Genomic DNA, 21,725 nt, shown 5'->3' on the forward strand with positions numbered 1-21,725 from the left:
GAATAGTTGAAGATTAGAAGAAAAAAAAAGCATGTGGTCTTTTTCCAGCCTTCGACTGTCTGGCTTGGGTGAGTCTATGCCCATAAATGCCTCCGATTTTTGTTCTTGGCTGACAGGATGTGGAACACAATGTGATCATCTGTTGTTGTAGCCCATCCACCTCAAGGTTTGATGTGCACTGATGCTTTTCTACTCACCACAGTTGTAAAGATTGAATATTTGAGATACTAAAGACTTCCTGTCATCCTGAACCAATCTGGCCATTCTCCTTCGATCTCTCTTATCAGTAAAATGTTTCCACACACAGAACTGTCGCTCACGCAATGTGTTTTGTTTTTCATACCATCTGTGTAAACTCTGTAGACTGTTGGGGGAAGCCATAGCCTAATGGTTAGAGAAGCAGCTTTGGGACCAAAAGGTTGCTGGTTTGATTCCCTGGACCAGCAGGAATGGCTGAAGTGCCCTTGAGTAAGGTACCTAACCCCCAACTGCTCCCCAGGCTACTCTAGGTATGTTATATGTCACTCTGGATAGGAGTGTCTGCTAAATGCCAGTAATGTAATGTGTGAAAATCCCAGGAGATCAACAGTTTATGAAACACTCAAACATGCTCATCTGGCTCCAAAAAGAACACCATGGTAAAAGTCGCAGAGATTACATTTTTCCCTCATTCTCATAATTTCATGTGAGCACTAACTGAAGCTCATGACCACTTATATCAGGATGATTTTATGCATTGTACAGTGGTCCAACTAATGGTCTCACGGGGTACCAATGGTCACCCGTGAGAGCGATGTGCTTTGCTTGCGCAAGCATGTTCATCCGCTGTGCCCTCTCATCCTCATACAAAGTGTGTATTCTTGACACGGTGGTTCCTCTTGAGGGTAAATTATAAGAGGTATCTCCCGATGCAACACGAATTACTTCTCTCAGTCAATCATCCTCTACTGTGCTAACTGGGCAGCAGTTTTTAACTATCCAAGTAACCAAGGAATTGGTTAACTTTTCACTTACAGGTTTTGTTATTCGCCCACGAGTGCCACACTCCTGTAGTGTAGACTGGCGAGGTCCAGTGGAGGTAATTTCAGCAGGGTGTTTTGCTTTTAGGTGATACGCTAAAGACGTGTTACTTCTGTGGTGATTAAATTCGGCTTTGCAAACTGTGCAAATTGCCTTAGTTTTGTCCAACGAGCCATTGGGCAACGTTTTAAAATGAAACTTTCCCCCTAAAAGTTCACCCTTATCCATCTTTCCGCCATAGACTCTCCTTTAGTTAGGATAGCTGTTTCTGCCCGGTTTTCCCGCACACGTAACCAAAGATTATGGGTCAGCCGCCACCGGAAGTAAACAAAACCATGTTAATTGCGTTAATTTTTTTAATGCATTAAATGTTTAGAATTAATCGCCAAAATTAACGTGTTAACTTTGACAGCACTTATATATAGGGAATGTGTGTGTGAGAGAGAGAGCACTATATTTAGTGAGATTATAGCATGTATGTACTTGTGGCAGCGGGGGCGTGGTCAAGCGCCGGTCTGTGACAGGAGGGCGGAGCCAGGGAAGGTGAGTGGCAGAATCACTACACCTGACGGTAATTAACCTGTGTTTGTGTGTCTTCCCAGTAACCGCGCCCTATTTAAGGAGGCAGAGGGAGAGCAGAGGGGAGCTCTTCCCGGGACAAGAACACAGCATGTGTGTGTGTGTGTATTTGCCAGAATAAAACGGTGTTGTTATACTGAAAAGTCTGGCAATAAAAGCCGATTCGTACCTGAAGCTTTGTCCTGCCGTCCTCTGTGCTCCACCCACACCTCCGAGAGCTCTACAGTGGTGCCAAAACCCGGGAAAAAGGTGGAGCACCAACCCCACAGCCCCATGGAATCCTCCCCGTTCGCGGACCTGGTCCACGCCCTCGCCACGGCTCAGCAAAGCCAGCACCAGGCGCTCGTCACGCTCCAAAAGGAGCAAGAGCGGCGCTTCGAAGCCCTGGTGCTGGCCCAGCAGGAAGATCGCGAGGCGTTCTGGCATCTCCTTGCGTCGGCGGGGTCCACCAGCGCCCCGGCCGCGGGCCCGTCTCCCCTCACCGTGACCAAGATGGGCCCGCAGGACGACCCCGAGGCGTTCCTCACATTGTTCGAACAGGTCGCCGAAGCCTCGGGGTGGCCGATGGAGCAGCGCGCCTCCTCCCCGTCCTGACGGGAGAGGCGCAGCTGGCCGCGCTACAGCTCCCTGCCGACCGCCGGCTGGCCTATGCGGACCTTCGCCGGGCCGTCCTCCAGCGCGTGGGGCGCACACCAGAACAACAGTGCCAGTGCTTCCGTGCGCTGCGGTTGGAGGAAGTCGGCCAGCCGTTCGCATTCGGCCAGCAGCTCCGGGATGCCTGCTGGCGGTGGCTGAGGGCCGACGATCGCAACGCCGAGGGAATCATCGATCAGGTGGTGCTGGAGCAGTTCATCGCCCGCTTACCAGCCGGAACCGCGGAGTGGGTCCAGTGCCACCGCCCGGCGTCGCTGGATCAGGCAGTAGGACTGGCGGAGGATCATTTGGCGGCTGTTCCGGCGGCAGGACAGCCGACGACGTCTTCTCTTCTCTCCTCTTCTCTCTCTCTCCCCTCCCTTCTGTGTCCCGTCCTCGCCCCATTCCCCCACCACGAAGGCGGGGGCCGGCTCCACCCCAGCCGGCCTGCCGCACCCGTGGTGCCCTCCCGTTTCTCCCTTCTGTGTCTGTCTCCCCCCCCCCCCAGGTGAGTGAGCCCCAGAGCACAGGTGCAGAGGGAAAGCCCGGGCCGGTTTGCTGGCGCTGCGGGGAGCCGGGCTACCTGCAACAACAGTGCACAGCAATGGAGGTGGGCACGGTGGTACGGATCCCCGACGCGCCAGAAGCTGCCCTCGATCGGGCCGGAGCGTATCGCATACCGGTGAGTGTCCAAGGGGCTACATATCAGGTGTTGGTGGATTCTGGTTGCAATCAGACCTCGATCCGCCAAAGCCTGGTGCAAGACGAGGCATTGGGGGGAGCACAGGGGGTGAAGGTGTTGTGTGTGCATGGGGATGTTCACAGCTACCCTTTGGTGTCGGTCCATATATTTTTCAGAGGGGAAAAATCTATAGTGAAGGCGGCGGTTAATCCTCGCCTTACCCACTCTTTAATTTTGGGGACTGATTGGCCGGGATTTCAGGGTTTAATGACGTGCCTAGTAAAGAGTGGGTCCTGCCATTTGACAGGGAGAGGTCCCGGTGTTGCTTTGGCTGGAGCTGCTGTCGCAGAGCCGTCTATGTCATCTCCGCGACAGAGTGAGGAGCCGCCGGCTCCTCCTCTTTCTGTTGGGGAATCCCTCGTGGATTTCCCATTAGAACAATCACGAGACGAGACTCTGCGACATGCGTTTGACCAAGTGAGAGTAATCGATGGTCAAACGCTCCAGCCGAGCGCCACCCCGTCCTTCCCCTATTTTTCTATTATGAAGGATAGATTATACCGAGTGACGCAGGACACTCAGACGAAAGAGCAAGTCACACAGCTGTTAATTCCAAAGAGCCGCCGGGAATTGGTATTTCAGGCGGCTCACTTTAATCCCATGGCTGGACACCTAGGGCAGGATAAGACACTAGCCCGGATAATGGCCCGATTCTATTGGCCGGGGATTCGCGGCGATGTCCGTAAGTGGTGTACGGCGTGCCGCGAATGCCAGTTAGTAAATCCAGCGGCCATTCCAAAAGCGCCTTTGCGCCCCTACCATTAATCGAGACCCCGTTTGAAAGAATTGGGATGGATCTCGTCGGGCCATTAGATCGCTCAACACGAGGGTACCGCTTTATATTGGTTCTGGTGGACTATGCAACGCGATACCCAGAAGCAGTGCCTCTTCGCAATATCTCAGCACGCAGTATTGCGGAGGCCCTCTTCCATGTCATCTCCCGGGTTGGAATCCCAAAAGAGATTCTGACTGACCAAGGCACCTCGTTTATGTCACGAACACTGAGCGAACTGTATGGGCTATTAGGTATTAAGCCGATTCACACCAGCGTTTATCACCCACAAACGGACGGTTTAGTTGAACGGTTCAATCGCACCCTCAAGAATATAATTAAAAAATTCGTAAGTGAGGACGCACGTAACTGGGATAAATGGCTCGAACCCTTGTTATTTGCAGTGCGAGAGGTCCCCCAAGCCTCCACGGGGTTCTCCCCGTTTGAATTGTTATACGGGCGTAAGCCGCGCGGCATTTTAGATGTGCTGCGAGAAATTTGGGAGGAGGGACCTTCACAGAGTAAAAACGAAATTCAGTACGTTATGGACCTGCGCGCAAAACTCCACACGCTCACCCACCTAACTCAGGAGAATTTGCGGCAGGCCCAGGAACGGCAAGCCCGCCTGTACAACAAGGGTACGCGCCTTAGAGAGTTCACTCCGGGAGAGAAGGTACTCGTACTGTTGCCCACGTCGAGCTCCAAATTAATCGCCAAGTGGCAAGGACCCTTTGAGGTCACACGGCGAGTCGGGGACGTCGAATATGAGGTAAGGCAAACGGACAGGGAGGGGGCGCTACAGATCTACCACCTCAATCTGCTTAAACTCTGGAATGAGGAGGTCCCCGTGGCGTTGGTGTCGGTAGTTCCGGAGAAGGCGGAGCTGGGGCCGGAGGTTCAAAAAGGGACATTGGCATCACGTACCTCTCCGGTCCCCTGTGGAGACCACCTCTCCCCGACCCAACTCACGGAGGTCGCCCAGTTGCAGGCTGAGTTTTCGGATGTGTTCTCGCCCCTGCCCGGTCGCACTAACCTCATAGAACACCACATAGAGACGCCCCCGGGGGTGGTAGTGCGTAGCCGCCCTTACAGGCTACCCGAACACAAAAAAAAGGTGGTTCGGGAAGAACTTCAGACCATACTCGAAATGGGCATCGTCGAGGAGTCCCACAGTGACTGGAGCAGCCCGGTGGTCTTGGTACCCAAGGCCGACGGGTCGGTCCGGTTCTGTGTAGACTATAGAAAAGTCAACGCGGTGTCTAAATTCGACGCGTACCCAATGCCTCATATTGACGAGCTGCTCGATTGACTAGGCACGGCTCGCTTTTACTCGACACTGGATTTGACGAAGGGATATTGGCAGATCCCCTTGAGTCCATTATCCTGGGAGAAAACGGCCTTTTCCACACCGTTCGGCTTACACCAATTTGTCACACTTCCTTTTGGGCTGTTTGGGGTGCCCACTACGTTTCAGCGGCTGATGGACAGGGTCCTCCGGCCCCACGCCACCTATGCGGCCGCATATCTTGATGACATTATCATTTATAGTAACGACTGGCAGCGGCACCTGCAACACCTGAGGGCCGTCCTTAGGTCGCTGAGGCGGGCGGGTCTCACTGCCAACCCGAAGAAGTGTGCGATTGGGCGGGTGGAAGTATGGTATCTGGGCTTCCACTTGGGCAACGGGCAGGTGCGTCCCCAAATTAATAAGACAGCAGCGATTGCGGCCGGCCCGAGGCCCAAGACCAAAAAGGTGGTGAGACAGTTCCTGGGGCTGGCTGGCTACTATCATAGGTTTATACCTAATTATTCGGACGTCACCAGCCCGCTGACTGACATCACTAAAAAGGGGGCGCCAGATCCGGTCCAGTGGACGGAGCAGTGCCAGCGGGCTTTCTCTGAGGTAAAGGCTGCACTGTGTGGGGGGCCACTATTACACTCCCCTGACTTTTCTCTCCCTTTTGTGTTGCAGACCGACGCGTCGGACGGAGGGCTGGGGGCGGTGTTGTCCCAGGAGGTGGAGGGGGAGGACCGCCCCATCCTGTACATAAGCAGGAAGCTGTCGGTGCGTGAGGGGCGCTACAGCACTATTGAGAAGGAATGCCTGGCGATCAAGTGGGCAGTCCTCACCCTCCTTTACTACCTGCTGGGGTGCCCTTTCACCCTCTGTTCGGACCACGCGCCCCTCCAGTGGCTCCACCGCATGAAAGATGCCAACGCGCGGATCACCCGTTGGTATCTGGCACTCCAACCCTTCAATTTCAAGGTGGTCCACAGGCCGGGGGCGCAGATGGTCGTGGCGGACTTCCTCTCCCGTCAAGGGGGGGGGGGGAGTCGGCTGCGGGCCGGACGGGCGCCCGGCCTGAGTCGGGCGGTGGGGGTATGTGGCAGCGGGGGCGTGGTCAAGCGCCGGTCTGTGACAGGAGGGCGGAGCCAGGGAAGGTGAGTGGCAGAATCACTACACCTGACGGTAATTAACCTGTGTTTGTGTGTCTTCCCAGTAACCGCACCCTATTTAAGGAGGCAGAGGGGAGCTCTTCCCGGGACAAGAACACAGCGTGTGTGTGTGTATTTACCAGAATAAAACGGTGTTGTTATACTGAAAAGTCTGGCAATAAAAGCCGATTCGTACCTGAAGCTTTGTCCTGCTGTCCTCTGTGCTCCCCCCACACCTCCGAGAGCTCTACAGTACTATATATACACCAAACTATTAGGGGTGTAATACTATCTGTATACTGTATTTATATTGTATACAGGTACATACATAGAATATTACACAGTGGCACAAAGATATGAAGTTTATCTTCAAGTGGTGAATGTATGTATATAACATGAGTACAACCCCAATTCCAAAAAAATTGGGACAAAGTACAAATTGTAAATAAAAACGGAATGCAATGATGTGGAAGTTTCAAAATTCTATATTTTATTCAGAATAGAACACAGATGACATATCAAATGTTTAAACTGAGAAAATGTATCATTTAAAGAGAAAAATTAGGTGATTTTAAATTTCATGACAACAACACATCTCAAAAAAGTTGGGACAAGCCCATGTTTACCACTGTGAGACATCCCCTTTTCTCTTTACAACAGTCTGTAAACGTCTGGGGACTGAGGAGACAAGTTGCTCAAGTTTAGGGATAGGAATGTTAACCCATTCTTGTCTAATGTAGGATTCTAGTTGCTCAACTGTCTTAGGTCTTTTTTGTCGTATCTTCTGTTTTATGATGTGCCAAATGTTTTCTATGGGTGAAAGGTCTGGACTGCAGGCAGGCCAGTCCAGTACCCGAACCCTTCTTCTATGCAGCCATGATGCTGTAATTGATGCAGTATGTGGTTTGGCATTGTCATGTTGGAAAATGCAAGGTCTTCCCTGAAAGAGATGTCGTCTGGATGGGAGCATATGTTGCTCTAGAACCTGGATTATACCTTTCAGCATTGATGGTGTCTTTTCAGATGTGTAAGCTGCCCATGCCACACGCATTAATGCAACCCCATACCATCAGAGATGCAGGCTTCTGAACTGAGTGCTGATAACAACTTGGGTCGTCCTTCTCCTTTTTAGTCCGAATGACACGGCGTCCCTGATTTCCATAAAGAACTTCAAATTTTGATTTGTCTGACCACAGAACAGTTTTCCACTTTGCCACAGTCCATTTTAAATGAGCCTTGGCCCAGAGAAGACGTCTGCGCTTCTGGATCATGTTTAGATACGGCTGCTTCTTTGAACTATCGAGTTTTAGCTGGCAACAGCGGATGGCACGGTGAATTGTGTTCAGAGATAATGTTCTCTGGAAATATTCCTGAGCCCATTTTGTGATTTCCAATACAGAAGTATGCCTGTATGTGATGCAGTGCCGTCTAAGGGCCCGAAGATCACGGGCACCCAGTATGGTTTTCCAGCCTTGACCCTTACGCACAGAGATTCTTCCAGATTCTCTGAATCTTTTGATGATATTATGCACTGTAGATGATATGTTCAAACTCTTTGCAATTTTACACTGTCGAACTCCTTTCTGATATTGCTCCACTATTTGTCAGCGCAGAATTAGGGGGATTGGTGATCCTCTTCCCATCTTTACTTCTGAGAGCCGCTGCCACTCCAAGATGCTCTTTTTATACCCAGTCATGTTAATGACCTATTGCCAATTGACCTAATGAGTTGCAATTTGGTCCTCCAGCTGTTCCTTTTTTGTACCTTTAATTTTTCCAGCCTCTTATTGCCCCTATCCCAACTGTTTTGAGATGTGTTGCTGTCATGAAATTTCAAATGAGCCAATATTTGGCATGAAATTTCAAAATGTCTCACTTTCGACCTTTGATATGTTGTCTATGTTCTATTGTGAATACAATATCAGTTTTTGAGATTTGTAAATTATTGCATTCCGTTTTTATTTACAATTTGTACTTTGTCCCAACTTTTTTGGAATAGGGGTTGTACTACCACATTATTGTCTGATTGGATAGCTACATAAATAAGTAGGTATAAAGTTGTTCCTTTCCCATTCTTTTTGAAGGAACATATGACATTTTGTCAATATAATATTGTTATAATATTGATGATGGAGAAGATTGACTGTGCTATGCAGAAGCTGTCATTATGGCACTGTTGCCATTATGATCAATGTCATAAGCTCTCTAGCTTCGCTTCAATCACAAGGGAGTTGAGTGAGAGAGACAGAGAGCAGAAGAGAGTAGAAACCCATACCAAACAAGAAAGAAAGGTTTGTACTGCTTGCGGGTTGACGGTCAAATCCATTAACCATGTGGATATCCTTCCTGTTTTTCCAAAACAAGTTTCCTCAACAGCCATCAGCTCTTCCACTTCTGCCAATTTGATTATGATGTCTTTGAATTGACCTCCATGCATCTATGCCTGGGTTTCATCTTTGAGCAACTCCAAGCCCAGAGTGATGAAGAGCATTGTGATGCTGCCAGACAGGAGTGTAATATATTTGTAGGGAAATGATTGCATCATTATTATTCCATGTCTTTTATTCAGACGGACACATTTCTGTTTATATGTGCTCTCTCTCTCTCTCTCTCTTCTTCTGTCTTTTTCATCTGCTCTGCTTGCATGAAATCAATTCAGACTGGAGCATCCGTCTTTTGATCTGTTGTATATGAGAGAAAGTGATGCAATGCTAAACAGAGTCGCTACACACGCCTGGGATATGACTCACAGGACCTTGAAATTGGACACCTTTATTTTTATGCTAGGCTGTTTTAAAATATTTAACCATGAGACTAATTTATATTTGAATTTGCAATGGCTTTACCTTATTTGTTTATTTGATATATGCCTTTTTATTGTTTTATTTCAATATCTTGAAAATTAGGGCTTGCCACACCGGTGACAAATAAAATAGTAATGACAATCCCAAGTTGTATGTATTGTAAGTCTGGATGCTTTCAGTGTGTGTGTGTGTGTGTGTGTGTGTGTGTGTGTGTGTGTTATATTGAGTAACAGCCTTCCTGCAACAATAAAAAAGTCACATGCAGAGCAGGAGAGCTCCCTTGTCAGCCTGCACAAAACCTCTGACATACTGTAAAACTACAGTGACACATACAGTATATTTGTGTGTGTGTGTGTGTGTGTGTGTGTGAGAGAGAGAGAGAGAGAGAGAGAGAGATGGAGGAAAAGTAAGGGAAAAACTAGACCAAGACTTTGACAGCCATCTCCTCTCTCAGCAGATAATAATGGCTAATTCTTAAGCACTATCTCTACATGCTTCAGTGCTCAACTCATAGAATACTAAAGTCCTTACAGCAGGGTCCCTACACTATGGATACTGCAGAACCCTGAGTTTTCTTCAGCCTAAACATTTGGGCAAGTGTAGAAGGTTATGCATAGGCTCATTATATTATTATTTTTATTTATTTGTAATAGCGTCATGCAATAATTTTGCAAAAAAAATTTAGACAGTGGAACAATATGTATTATGCATGTTTTGATGGAATAAAAACATGTATTCTATTCCTTTCTAGCAAGTTTCATTCATTTGGCTTGATAGCATGCAGTATTGTTATCACATCGCTTATCCTATGTGTATTACATCACTCTACCCAATGGAGAATGAGTGTTGAATATGGTTTACAATACTGCATGGTTGTCAAGACATGACGTCGCACGTCAGAGACATGCGCTTTCCACACTAGCGAGCGACTGTGACAATTTGTAAACAAATATGGCCGCCAGGTTTACTTCGTTAACTACAGAAGATTTTGACAGAATTTTGAAAGAGAAAGATGCATTGAACACCCGTAAGGAATGTGTATGTATAATAATAATAATAATAATATTGGCTGGCTTTCTTTTGTGGTATATCAGATATATTCCATTCAGCTAGCATGCCATTGAACACATCTTCGACTTTTTCAATATCATGCTAGCTGAATGGAATATATCTGATATACCACATAAAGCCAGCCAATATTGTTTAAGTTAATAACATATCAAATGTATTAGAGGATCCAGAGATATGTGAATTAAACCTAACACAAGACTGCCAGAGTTTTTGCTCTGAAAGGCTTGTGAGGTTTGTATGTGTAATTAAATTATTTTGGACTCTTCCATACATTATATTTCTAGCCAGCCAACCAGTTTAATACTTCCTTATGTGTATATAGGTTTATGTTCGTTAGTTTTATGAATACGTACAAACATCCATTTAACAATGAATATGTACAATAGTTTATAACAGGGTTCCCAAACCAGGATGGAAATGTCAGTCACATTAAAGGAGATACGCAGAACCTTTATTTTTAAATATATTTCTGAGTGGATAGTATCTGCATCCTTGACTCTTATATGCTGCATAAATGGGAATAAAAATATACATTTTTTGTGAGTTAAAATCAACCGCAAAGTTGGCATTCGAGCTGCCCCACTGAGCCAGCCAGCCCTGAGTGTGTGACGTCACAGCAGTAACCGGTTTTAAGGCCGAGGCCTTTGACAGCTATAGACCAAAGTCATATAAATAAAAATTTATGGTGAAAGTAAGAAATCCCATTACCAACTTGCTCAACTAAGACTGATTTGACTTCATTGATTGTGGGTTGACTCTCATTAAAACAGGATAGGTATTATAACTTATGCAACATACATATACATGCATGCATTTTCACTGATAAAACGTAAAAGGCTCATTAAATAATCAGATGAACTGAGACAATCACATTCTGAAGAAAACTGGTACCTTAAACACACAATACAAGTTACATGTATTAGGGTGCTTTCACACCAACAGCAGTTGGTGCGCACTAAACAGTCCATTCGAACCAAAAGCTCTTAGTTCGGTTCGTTTTCATCGGTGTGAAAACATCAATCGCACTCGGGTGCACATTAAGGGCGCTTTCACACCACTAGTTCGATTATTTGGTCCACACCAGGCAGTAAAATTGTTACATTGTAGCATACAGACTGCGTGTGGTCCGCGTTCACACATGCAAATGAACCGAATTGGTCTGAATGACGTTTTGTCATCTTCTGGTGGAAATAAGCGCCAATTTGGACTTTCACAATGGAATGACACGTTTGCACACTGTTTCTTGCGCTGGTCCTTGCTTTTTATATCGTCAACATTACCCATTTCTGGCAAAATATCCAGTTCCAGAATGAGTCGCGGCTGCAGCTGGAGAACAATCTTCGGATATACTGGATTCGCCGAAGGCGTATAGCGCATAATTTCAGGCAGAGGAGACGCGCTATTTTTACCAATGCTGTCCTGCTGATGATGAGACAAATACCTTTCCAAAGACCCACAAGGTAGGCTATAGTCTGTTATCCTGACAAGTCAGCCGGCTTTTACTGTAGAATCTGTTATGCTGTAGGTTAATACAGGGCAATCTGAATTTCCCACTGACAGAATGCTGACAGAGCTGGAGCACGCGTGTGTGCCTGATGCCGCTGTTTACAGGACATTATAATGATCACATTGTGTAGATGCTCACATCATTATCTTTATAGTTATAGTTATTAAAATAGTTACTATTCTTAGTGTGGGCAGCCTATTACATTATATCCAGTGTAGACACACCCCACTTTTCAATGAAAAAATGTGCATATTATACACTGGTTTTAACAGTAGCCTATGTTGTAATAACACAGGAATGGGTTTAAACGTTTTGTTGTTAAATAATAATAATAATAATAATAAATAACATACAATAAATAATAAATAACAATAATCAAATGCAGAGGCTGTAATTCGATATGTTATAACGAACGAATAGCTCGTTTAGACCTGAGTTGGTCCAGGTTCGCGTTCTCACCAGAGGGACCGCACCAGAGGTTGACATTTGGTGCAGAATCAAGCGGACCGAGACCACCCCTTTTTGGAGGTCTCGGTTCGCTTGATTTAGTGCGCACCTGAGTGCGATTGATGCTTTCACACCGACAAAAACAAACCGAACTAAGAGCTTTTGGTTCGAATGGACTGTTTAGTGCGCACCAACTGCTGTTGGTGTGAAAGCACCCTAAATCAAGTGGACCGAGACCTCCAAAAAGGGGTGGTCTCGGTCCGCTTGATTCCGCACCAAATGTCAACCTCTGGTGCGGTCCCTCTGGTGAGAACGCGAACCTGGACCAACTCAGGTCTAATTACGCATAATATGCACATTTTTTTCATTGAATAGTGGGGTGTGTCTACCCTGGATATAATGTAAAAGGCTGCTCACACTAAGAATAGTAACTATTTTAATAACTATAACTATAAAGATAACTAGAAAAGCACTCGGAGAGCGCAGACCTCCGCCAAGAATCCTTTAAAAAATTCCGGGATCCAGACGGTGATCCGGATCACCGCCAAAATTTAATGGATTGTTACTTGTGCCCAGTCACACCTCTGGAAAAAAATTCAGAGCAATCCGTTTATAACTTTTTCCGTAATGTTGCTAACAGACAAACCAACAAACAAACAAAAACCAATGCTACCGAAAACATAACCTCCTTGGCAGAGGTAATGATGTGAGCAGCTACACAATGTGATCATTATAACGTTCTGTAAACAGCGGCATCAGGCACACATGCGTGCTCCAGCTCTGTCAGCATTCTGTCAGTGGGAAATTCAGATTGCCCTGTATTAACCTACAGCATAACAGATTCTACAGTAAAAGCCGGCTTGTCAGGCTAACAGACTATAGCCTACCTTGTGGGTCTTTGGAAAGGTGCTTGTCTCATCAGCAGCAGGACAGCATTGGTGAAAATAGTGCGTCTCCTCTGCCTGAAATGACGCACTATACACCTTCGGCGAATCCAGTATATCCAAAAATTGTTCTCCAGCTGCAGCCAGGACTCATTCCGGAACTGGATATTTTGCCAGAAATGGGTAATGTTGACGATATAAAAAGCAAGGACCAGCGCAAGAAACAGTGTGTGAATGTGTCGCTCCATTGTGAAAGTCCAAATTGGCGCTTATTTCCACCGGAAGATGACAAAACGTCATTCAGACCAATTCGGTTCGTTTGCATGTGTGAACGCGGACCACACGCAGTCTGTATGCTACAATGTAACAATTTTACTGCCTGGTGCGGACCAAATAATCGAACTAGCAGTGTGAAAGCGCCCTTAATCTAAATGCAGGTAAACAACGTGTTTTTGTTGTTCTGTATTCAAATGTGAGTTGGAGTTTACCCGTCTGTGTTCTCGCTTCTTGAAGGCCGATTGTTTTTGAAACAATCTGACTTTCAGTTGTTTGTTCAGTTCTCTGTTCATTCACTTCTTCCACGTACAGTAAGGGTGAGATACAGTAGCAGCAATATCCAATTTAGAAATAAGACGGCTGCTCCACTCATTCACTTTTCTTCATACTGTGTAGTCCGCCATTACTGCTGGACTCAGGCAATTACTAAAACCCGGGACAGAACGGGATGTCACCGGTTTTAGCAACAACTGCAGGGAGGTCACTGCCCGAGCGATATGTCCATCCCCTTCTGTTCCAGGTTTTAGCAACAACCCTCGGCTAACTCCGGGAGGACTGGTGCAACTGAACTCACTTTCCTTTTAAAAAATAAATAAATAAAATAAATAAATACTTTCCTTTTCTTGTAGTTTTCTTTTCCTTTAATTGTTGATACTGCACCCTCTTTCAATACGGGCTTATAGCCAATCCTCTTCAACAGATCAGAAGTCTCGTACGAGTCTTCAGTAAAATGTGCAGAGCAGAGGAGAGACCACTGCATAGGCGCCCAATGTGCCCGTGAACTTCTCGCAAAACACGTCCAAATCTTTGCAGTTTGAACATTCTTGGGCCATGAATGCAACATAAATCCACCTTCTATCATGTTGCTGCACCAGCCAAAAACACATCTATGTGGCATGGCGATAAATTAGCTCAAAATGGAGGATCGGAGTTGCAGTCAGCTCTGTGTTTTAGTATCGCGGAAATGGTGATGAGACCGATAGACTTCCTGCTGTGACGTTACGGACGTCAAGGTCATTCACTCAGACTGCTACCTATATAAATCACTTTAATTGTAAAAATTACTATATTAAATTTATTGTTAGTGCTTAAAACTATTCCTGTGCCATTCTTGAGGTCTCAAGGCATTTATAAACGAAAGTGAGGCCATGACTCTGTGTATGTGCTTTAAGGTAATTTTTACTGTAATTATATAATATTATTATGTAATATTAATTAATACCTTAAAATGTATGAAAATGGGGGCAGCATGGTGGTGTAGTGGTTAGCACTGTCGCCTCACAGCAAGAAGGTTCTGGGTTCGAGCCCAGCGGCCTGTGAGGGCCTTTTTGTGTGGAGTTTGCATGTTCTCCCCATGTCCACGTGGGTTTCCTCTGGGTGCTCTTGTTTCCCCCACAGTCCAAAGACATGCAGGTTAGGCTAACTGGTGGCTCTAAATTGACTGTAGGTGTGAATGTGAGTGTGAATGGTTGTTTGTGTCTATGTGTCAGCCCTGCGATAAACTGGCGACTTGTCCAGGTGTACCCCGCCTCTCACCCATAGTCAGCTGGGATAGGCTCCAGCTTGCCTGCAACCCTGTAGAACAGGATAAGCGGCTACAGATGATGGATGGATGGATGAAAATGGACAGATAAGTTGTCAGACAGTTGTTGTTCAAGTTCACAATTTTATTGTAAACTGACTCAGAAAAACAATTTTGACATCTAACAAACAAACTCACGTTTGTACAACTCATTTTTCTTAGAAAATAACTAACAAAGATACTTGATTAAGCAAAACAAGTTTTTCTTAGTTTCCCTCAAATTTCTAAAGACTGTCCTACTCTCTAACAAGAAGTTTTAAGTTTTCTTACTTTATGTTCATTGACACGCCTACTACGGGGTTTCCTTCCTTTCTCCACAAGCCCAACAAGCTTCATTCTCAGACCATACTCTCATACACACTAAGTTCTTGAGCAGCTCAGTTCATTGGGCCCAATTCTAATGTGAGTAAAGACCGGTTCTTAAGAAGATCAGTTCATAAGTTCATAAGTTAATTTCAATGTGTGTATTCAAAGTGTAATGTGTGTATTCTTGCACACAATTAGAAATGCACATCTTGCATTCATTCTCAGACCCAATACTCACACATTCATACACAGTATAAGACTAGTTCTCAAGAAGCCCTGTTCATAGGGCACGAGTCTGTGAATTCACAATTGTAATGTGAAATTTTCAAAATGGTGAATAAAAGGTTTTTTTTTAACTACACTTTGTGTTGTGTTGAATGATGGGGTGTGGTGAAAATTGTTAGAACTCAAAAAACAAAATTGGTAGAAGTTAGATTTTACATATGAAACTGAAAGTCTTTGTTGCTCAAACTTAGTATAATGAGTTTGTATTATTAAAAACAAAAGGTTGGCAGAATTCACAAATCTGTGTTGTGTCAACCTTTGACTTATTTAAGTGAAGAGGTTGGCAGAATTCGCAAATTTGTGTTGTGTCAACCTTTGGCTTATTTAGGTAAAGAGAACTCAAAAAAACAAATGCATCACGTTGCCTAGACAAAGCTGGCTTCATGCCTTGCACCAAAAATATTTAAATACTCCTTACTGTACTTTCAAATTGCTCCTACACTGGAACTATTGTTGTCTGATTCTTGCTTGCAAGGACACAAAACCAATTGAATGTGTCACAGAATGTTGCTTAGTGAAGAGGTTTCATTGAAAGGATGCTGCTTTTCTTTTGTGTAATTAACTGATTATTGGATATGGAATATGAAGTTAATTGTTAATGTGAGATGTAGTACGCTGGTCTTTCCCCTTTTGCTGGTTGGTTTGAAAGAAGTTAATTATAAACCTATGTGGCTAGGGCTACTTTACACACATACACATGGGCAAGCAGGGACTTTGTCTTGGATAGGGCCTGATGCCTTGGGTTCCTGGAGGCCCACTGCATACACACTTATATATGTAAACACTCAATCATTGAGCCAGTAAATTATGACACCAGCTGAGGTCTTGACCTTTTCCTAAAAAAGGTAAAAAGTTGGATCTAAAGAATTGGGTTGGTTATAGCTGGACTGGATCGGTCTATAAAGGTCCTGCGAAAGAACAATTCAGCGATCATCTCCAAGCTCTTCCCAGATGCCTCTGTTCTGTTTTGTTTTGTGAACTAAGAGTATTCTGTTTTGTATTTTGAGGAAGTGGTTTGCTATTTATATGATCTTGAGAGAACTTCAGTAAACTAGTATTAAAGAAGGAAATTGGTCTGAGATTTTTCGTCGTATCTTTTTGGAGACAACACTTCATATAGAACCTTGGTCTATTGTGGTCATGGGCCTAAGTCAGGGACCAAGAAACAGTTAATTAGATTTTGATGTAAATCCAGATATGTATGTGGATCCAGGATTTATTTATTTATTTTTTTGTCTGTTCTCAATATAACTCAAAAAGTAGTGAACGGATTTTGGTGAAATTTGGTGTACAGCTTTCATATTATCCTAGGTTCAAGTGATTTTGGTATTGATTTTGGTGGCTTGGCGGAGGTATGCGCTCTACTGAGTGCCCTTCTAGGTTTTTTATTTATTTATTTTTTACAAAAAAATTTTGAGCAGGTAAATGCTTCACTTCACGTTTGCCTGCCTGAAATCTCAGGGGGTACTACAGGCAAATAGGTTGAAGGGGTTCGGCTATCAAGAGGATAATAATAATAATCATTATGCAGAAGAATTTGAAAAAAAAAGATTAAAGTATGAACATTATTTTCACTTTGTCAGAGCTATATTGCAGTAGTTGGCTTAAATAACAAGCGTGGGTGGGTATTAAAGCACTGTACTTGCTTTATTTGGTTAAACAATCTTCTCACCCATTGTATTTTATACTATAACCTTGCACTTGAAGGTTTCTCATGCAGTAAAGATCAGTCAGTGCCAAGCACTATATTCTATAAATACGCTATCGTACTACAGATGCGCATTATTCTGGGCTTTGCAAAATCCCCATTACCAAACTTGGGAAATAATGAGCCGAGATGTAAAATTCTGAAACGTTGCTGGAATTCTGTTAGTGAATCAAAAAAGGAGTAGGTCAACACACTGATGGGAATATCCAAGTCCTGTGCACTAACCTGTCCAATTATTAAATAGACATTTCTCTTTCCCTTACACAAGAATGTTGCCACTCTCACACACGCTTCTCATTTAAAGTTGCTTTGGAAGCTTTAATCTTCTGTTCTCTGTTAGTATGCGATATGTGATTCTGTTCTCTGTTAGTAACAGTGCTCTCATCATCACTCCACTGCTCCACTAATGTGGCGTAGTTCAGCAGGAGCTGGAGCCCCCAGCTATCACATCAGAAAAAAAAAGAGACAGAAAGATTTGGTTTCCTTCTTGCTTTCCCTTCATTTAGTCTGTCTATGTGCCAGCAGCATCCTGGAGGAGCCACTGCTGAGTGCTGAGGTGAAGGAGGGAGAGATTTTGCCTCCCACCATTCAAAAGCTGATGAAAGGATACAACAAATACCTGAGGCCTTTCTTTGACAGTAAGCAAATTCTGCAAACACAGAGAGAGAGAGAAACAAAATCAACAAAACCTTTCAAATATTTTCATCTCAATTGAGACATGAGAAACTCCACATTCATGTCACACCCAAACTTCAACTGAATTTGGTACAATGAATTCCATATTGCGTCCATTTCTCAACCTCAACTATCATTTATCAGTCAGCTATCTTTTTGTGTGTCTCTTCAAAATCAGTCTTTCATTATCCCTTCACCATGGAACCACCCCATGCCTGCTCTTCCAGCCAGTCTTCTTCTACCCATCAAAATAACATCTGACTGTAACACTTTCTATCCTGATGAATTCTGCAGCTGCATCATGAGATGAACTGTAACAGAGAAGACGGCAAGATTAGATAGTGTATCTTTATTTAATGTGAGAAACTGAATAACACAGCTCTGATTATTTGAAAAGTAATTTTGTTTCATCTGTTCTATTAGCACCAAATTACTTTTTTTTTTTTTGCTTTATGTACTTCTGAGTTTTTGTGCAAGTTTCACAGTGAGTTGTAATATTGTTTATTCTGCCAAGAATACTTATAAATGCCCATTCGTCATCAAAATTATATTTGTTGGGAGCCGTAAACATGCAACATATTGCTTTGTCTTTCCTTTTTGTTCCACATTTCTTTTACAGATGGCCCTGTCACTGTAGGGATGAGTTTGGACATTGCCAGTATTGACACAATATCAGAGATCAACATGGTGAGAAAAAAATGAAAGAATTTTTAAAAAGAACACCTTCAAAACTAAACCTGGTTGCTTTTATTATGTGATAATGTTTTGAACAAGGGAACCAGATGAACACTTTGCTCCTGAGATTTTTTCATCCTGATATTTTTTATGCTGATTGGATAAAATGGCAGTGGCAACAGAAAGGCTTAAACCTAGTTTAGAAATATTATATTTAGTAATATAAAATTGTAACACAAATGAATAAAACAGCTATTGCAGCATGGTATTGCAGCAGTAGTGTTTGATTCATGTTTTACGTATGACTACCTCAGGTGAAAAGCCAATAGCTTTTGACATTCTTATTTGTTTCCCTCTTTAAATGTAGAAAATCTGACTAATTGAATGTCAGCTCCAAAATTAAGCAGAGGTAGTGAGGCACTGTACCTCAGGGCAGCATGGTGGTGTAGTGGCTAGCATTGTTGCCTCACAGCAAGAAGGTTCTGGTTTCAAGCCCAGTGGCTGGCAGGGGCCTTTCTGTGCACAGTTTGCATGTTCTTCCCATGTCTGTGTGGGCTTCCTTTGGGTGGTCTGGTTTCCCCCACTGTCCAAAGACATGCAGTTAGGGTAACTGGCTACTCTAAATTGTCCATAGGCGTGAATGGTTGTTTCCCAAGCCTGGAAATGGGATGGTTGCGGCAGGAAGGGCATTCGGCATAAAACTATGCTCCAATGAATAGAATATGTGGATTAGTAGAGTGCACATGGCAGTGACCCCACACACTTAAGTGGGATAAGCTGAAAGAAGTGAGAGAGGGGATGTACCTTTGTCTATTTTTTTCATTATTAAACTGAGAAACTTGTTCAAGTTTGCATAAGTGTCTGTGATAATGAGACAAAAACTTTCCACCAGTTTTTCAGTTTTATAAAATGGCATTCAAGTGTGTTCCAAATGGCCATTAATTTTAACCACTACTGAGGTTAAAGGATGCCATCTTTGAAGGGAGTAGGTTACAGTCATGATCACTTGATCAGTTCAGAATGGACACCTGCCTTTAAGAGTTGCATGTATTTACAATTATGTACAACATTTGGCAGATGCTCTTATCCAAATAACTTACAGAAGCACTATGCAGTCTCTATCAAAACATCCTCATGCTAGGAATAGGCCAGGGTCTAAGAACACTGTCAAGCTAAAACACTGTTTAAAGAAAACAATACAAGCTGAGGTTTCTTTGATTAGTGCTAAAGTGCTTGATGAATAGGAAGGTCTTCAGTCTTTGTGCTTGGTGAAGGGTCAGATCTTCAGTCTTTGTGCTTGGTGAAGAGGTACATTTTTAGTCTTTGTGCTTGGTGAAGGGTCAGATCTTTAATCTTTCTCTTTGCTGAAGGGTCAGATCTTCAGTCTTTGTCCTTGGTGAAGGGTCAGATCTTCAGTCTTTGTGCTTGAAGGGTCAAATCTCCAGTCTTTGTGCTTGGTGAAGGGTCAGATCTTCAGTCTTTGTGCTTGAAGGGTCAAATCTTCAGTCTTTGTGCTTGGTGAAGGGTCAGATCTTCAGTCTTTGTGCTTGATGAAGGGTCAGATCTTCAGTCTTTGTGCTTGGTGAAGAGGTAGGTCTTCAGTCTTAGTGCTTGGTGAAGAGGTAAATCTTCAGTCATTGTGCTTGGTGAAGAGGTAGGCCTTCAGTCTTTGGGCTTGGTGAAGAGGTAGGTCTTCAGTCTTTGTGCTTGGTGAAGGGTCAGATCTTCAGTCTCTCTCTTTGGTGAAGGTTCAGATCTTCAGTCTTTGTGCTTGGTGAATAGGTAGGTCTTCAGTCTTTGTGCTTGGTGAAGGGTCAGATCTTCAGTCTCTCTCTTTGGTGAAAGGTCAGATCTTCAGTCTCTCTCTTTGGTGAAGGGTCAGATCTTCAGTCTTTGTCCTTGGTGAAGGGTCAGATCTTCAGTCTTTGTGCTTGGTGAAGGGTCAGATCTTCAGTCTTTGTGCTTGAAGGGTCAGATCTTCAGTCTTAGTGCTTGGTGAAGAGGTAAATCTTCAGTCTTTGTGCGTGGTGAAGAGGTAGGCCTTCAGTCTTTGGGCTTGGTGAAGAGGTAGGTCTTCAGTCTTTGTGCTTGGTGAAGGGTCAGATCTTCAGTCTTTGTGCTTGGTGAAGGGTCAGGTCTTCAGTCTTTGTGCTTGGTGAAGGGTCAGGTCTTCAGTCTTTGTGCTTGAAGGGTCAGATCTTCAGTCTTTGTGCTTGAAGGGTCAGATCTTCAGTCTTTGTGCTTGGTTAAGGGTCATATCTTCAGTCTTTGTGCTTGGTGAAGAGGTAGGTCTTCAGTCTTTGTGCTTGGTGAAGGGTCAGATCTTCAGTCTTAGTGCTTGGTGAAGAGGTAAGTCTTCAGTCTTTGTTTGAACACAGCCAAGGGAGCTTCATTTGACTTCTGTGATGCTGGTACAGGGAAGAGTCTTGATGCATGTCTTCTAGTATGCATCTTGAAGTTATTGACCTGATTGTTTATGCAGTTTTCCATTGTCAAATTCACTGAAATGCTCAATTATTTTAATCTGTTATGTAGTTAATTCCAGTAAAATTAAATTACTGATTCTCTTGTGTAGGACTACACAGCCACCATCTTCCTGCGGCAGCGTTGGACAGATGAGAGGCTGGTCTTTGAAGGCAATAAGAGCTTGAGTCTGGATGGGCGTCTGGTGGAGCTGCTCTGGGTTCCTGACACCTTCATTGTGGATTCCAAGAAGTCCTTCCTGCATGATATCACCGTGGAGAACCGGCTAATCCGAATCTTCCCCAATGGGACTGTGCTTTACGCTCTCCGGTGAGGTGACCTATTTCCACTCAGTACTAAAGGATGGCATTGAACCAAATCTTCAAATGAGTATCTAAATGTCAATTGTTATTTATGAAAATGCCTTGGCTTTCTCAACAATCAGTCATCGTCTATATACAGGCACAGGTAACAGTCAGGCTTTAACTCAGAGACCCTAAAATGCAGGTTAAAGTAACAAGTCTCATACTGGTAGGGTTTTTTTTTTATATGAGTGAGTCCACGCTTATGGGTACTGAAATGGGGACATGAACTTATTTTTAAAAATTCACCTAAAACCATTTATTTTTTTACCATCAGGTCACAAAACATGTAATCTTTAATGAATGATATGTTAAAAGATAACTTTAATTTTCTGAGATGTAATAAAAACATATTTATATGCCAAAGTCAGAACGTAACAGAAGTGTTGTGGACATATAGAGTCTCAATTTTAACAATGTAGAATTACTTTTTGAAACATAGGAAGGTGATGTTTTAGCAAATATAATTAATAAACATGTGTAGTAGAATAAACATAC

At 44.0% G+C, this 21,725-nt stretch overlaps 1 protein-coding gene across 1 annotated transcript in view; it reads left to right on the plus strand.

Annotated features, from left to right (window-relative positions):
* Positions 1–814: 814 nt before the first annotated feature.
* LOC132888893 (gamma-aminobutyric acid receptor subunit pi) overlaps positions 815–21,725 on the plus strand; it is a 50,082-nt gene continuing 29,171 nt past the window's right edge. Inside the window, exons 1-4 of the mRNA XM_060924988.1 lie at positions 815–884; positions 17,559–17,690; positions 18,347–18,414; positions 20,978–21,195. Coding sequence (XP_060780971.1) covers positions 815–884; positions 17,559–17,690; positions 18,347–18,414; positions 20,978–21,195 — 488 coding nt within the window. The remainder of the gene's footprint in view (positions 885–17,558; positions 17,691–18,346; positions 18,415–20,977; positions 21,196–21,725) is intronic.

This window comes from Neoarius graeffei, chromosome 7 (genome assembly GCF_027579695.1).
Source record: "Neoarius graeffei isolate fNeoGra1 chromosome 7, fNeoGra1.pri, whole genome shotgun sequence".
Lineage (NCBI taxonomy): Eukaryota > Metazoa > Chordata > Actinopteri > Siluriformes > Ariidae > Neoarius > Neoarius graeffei.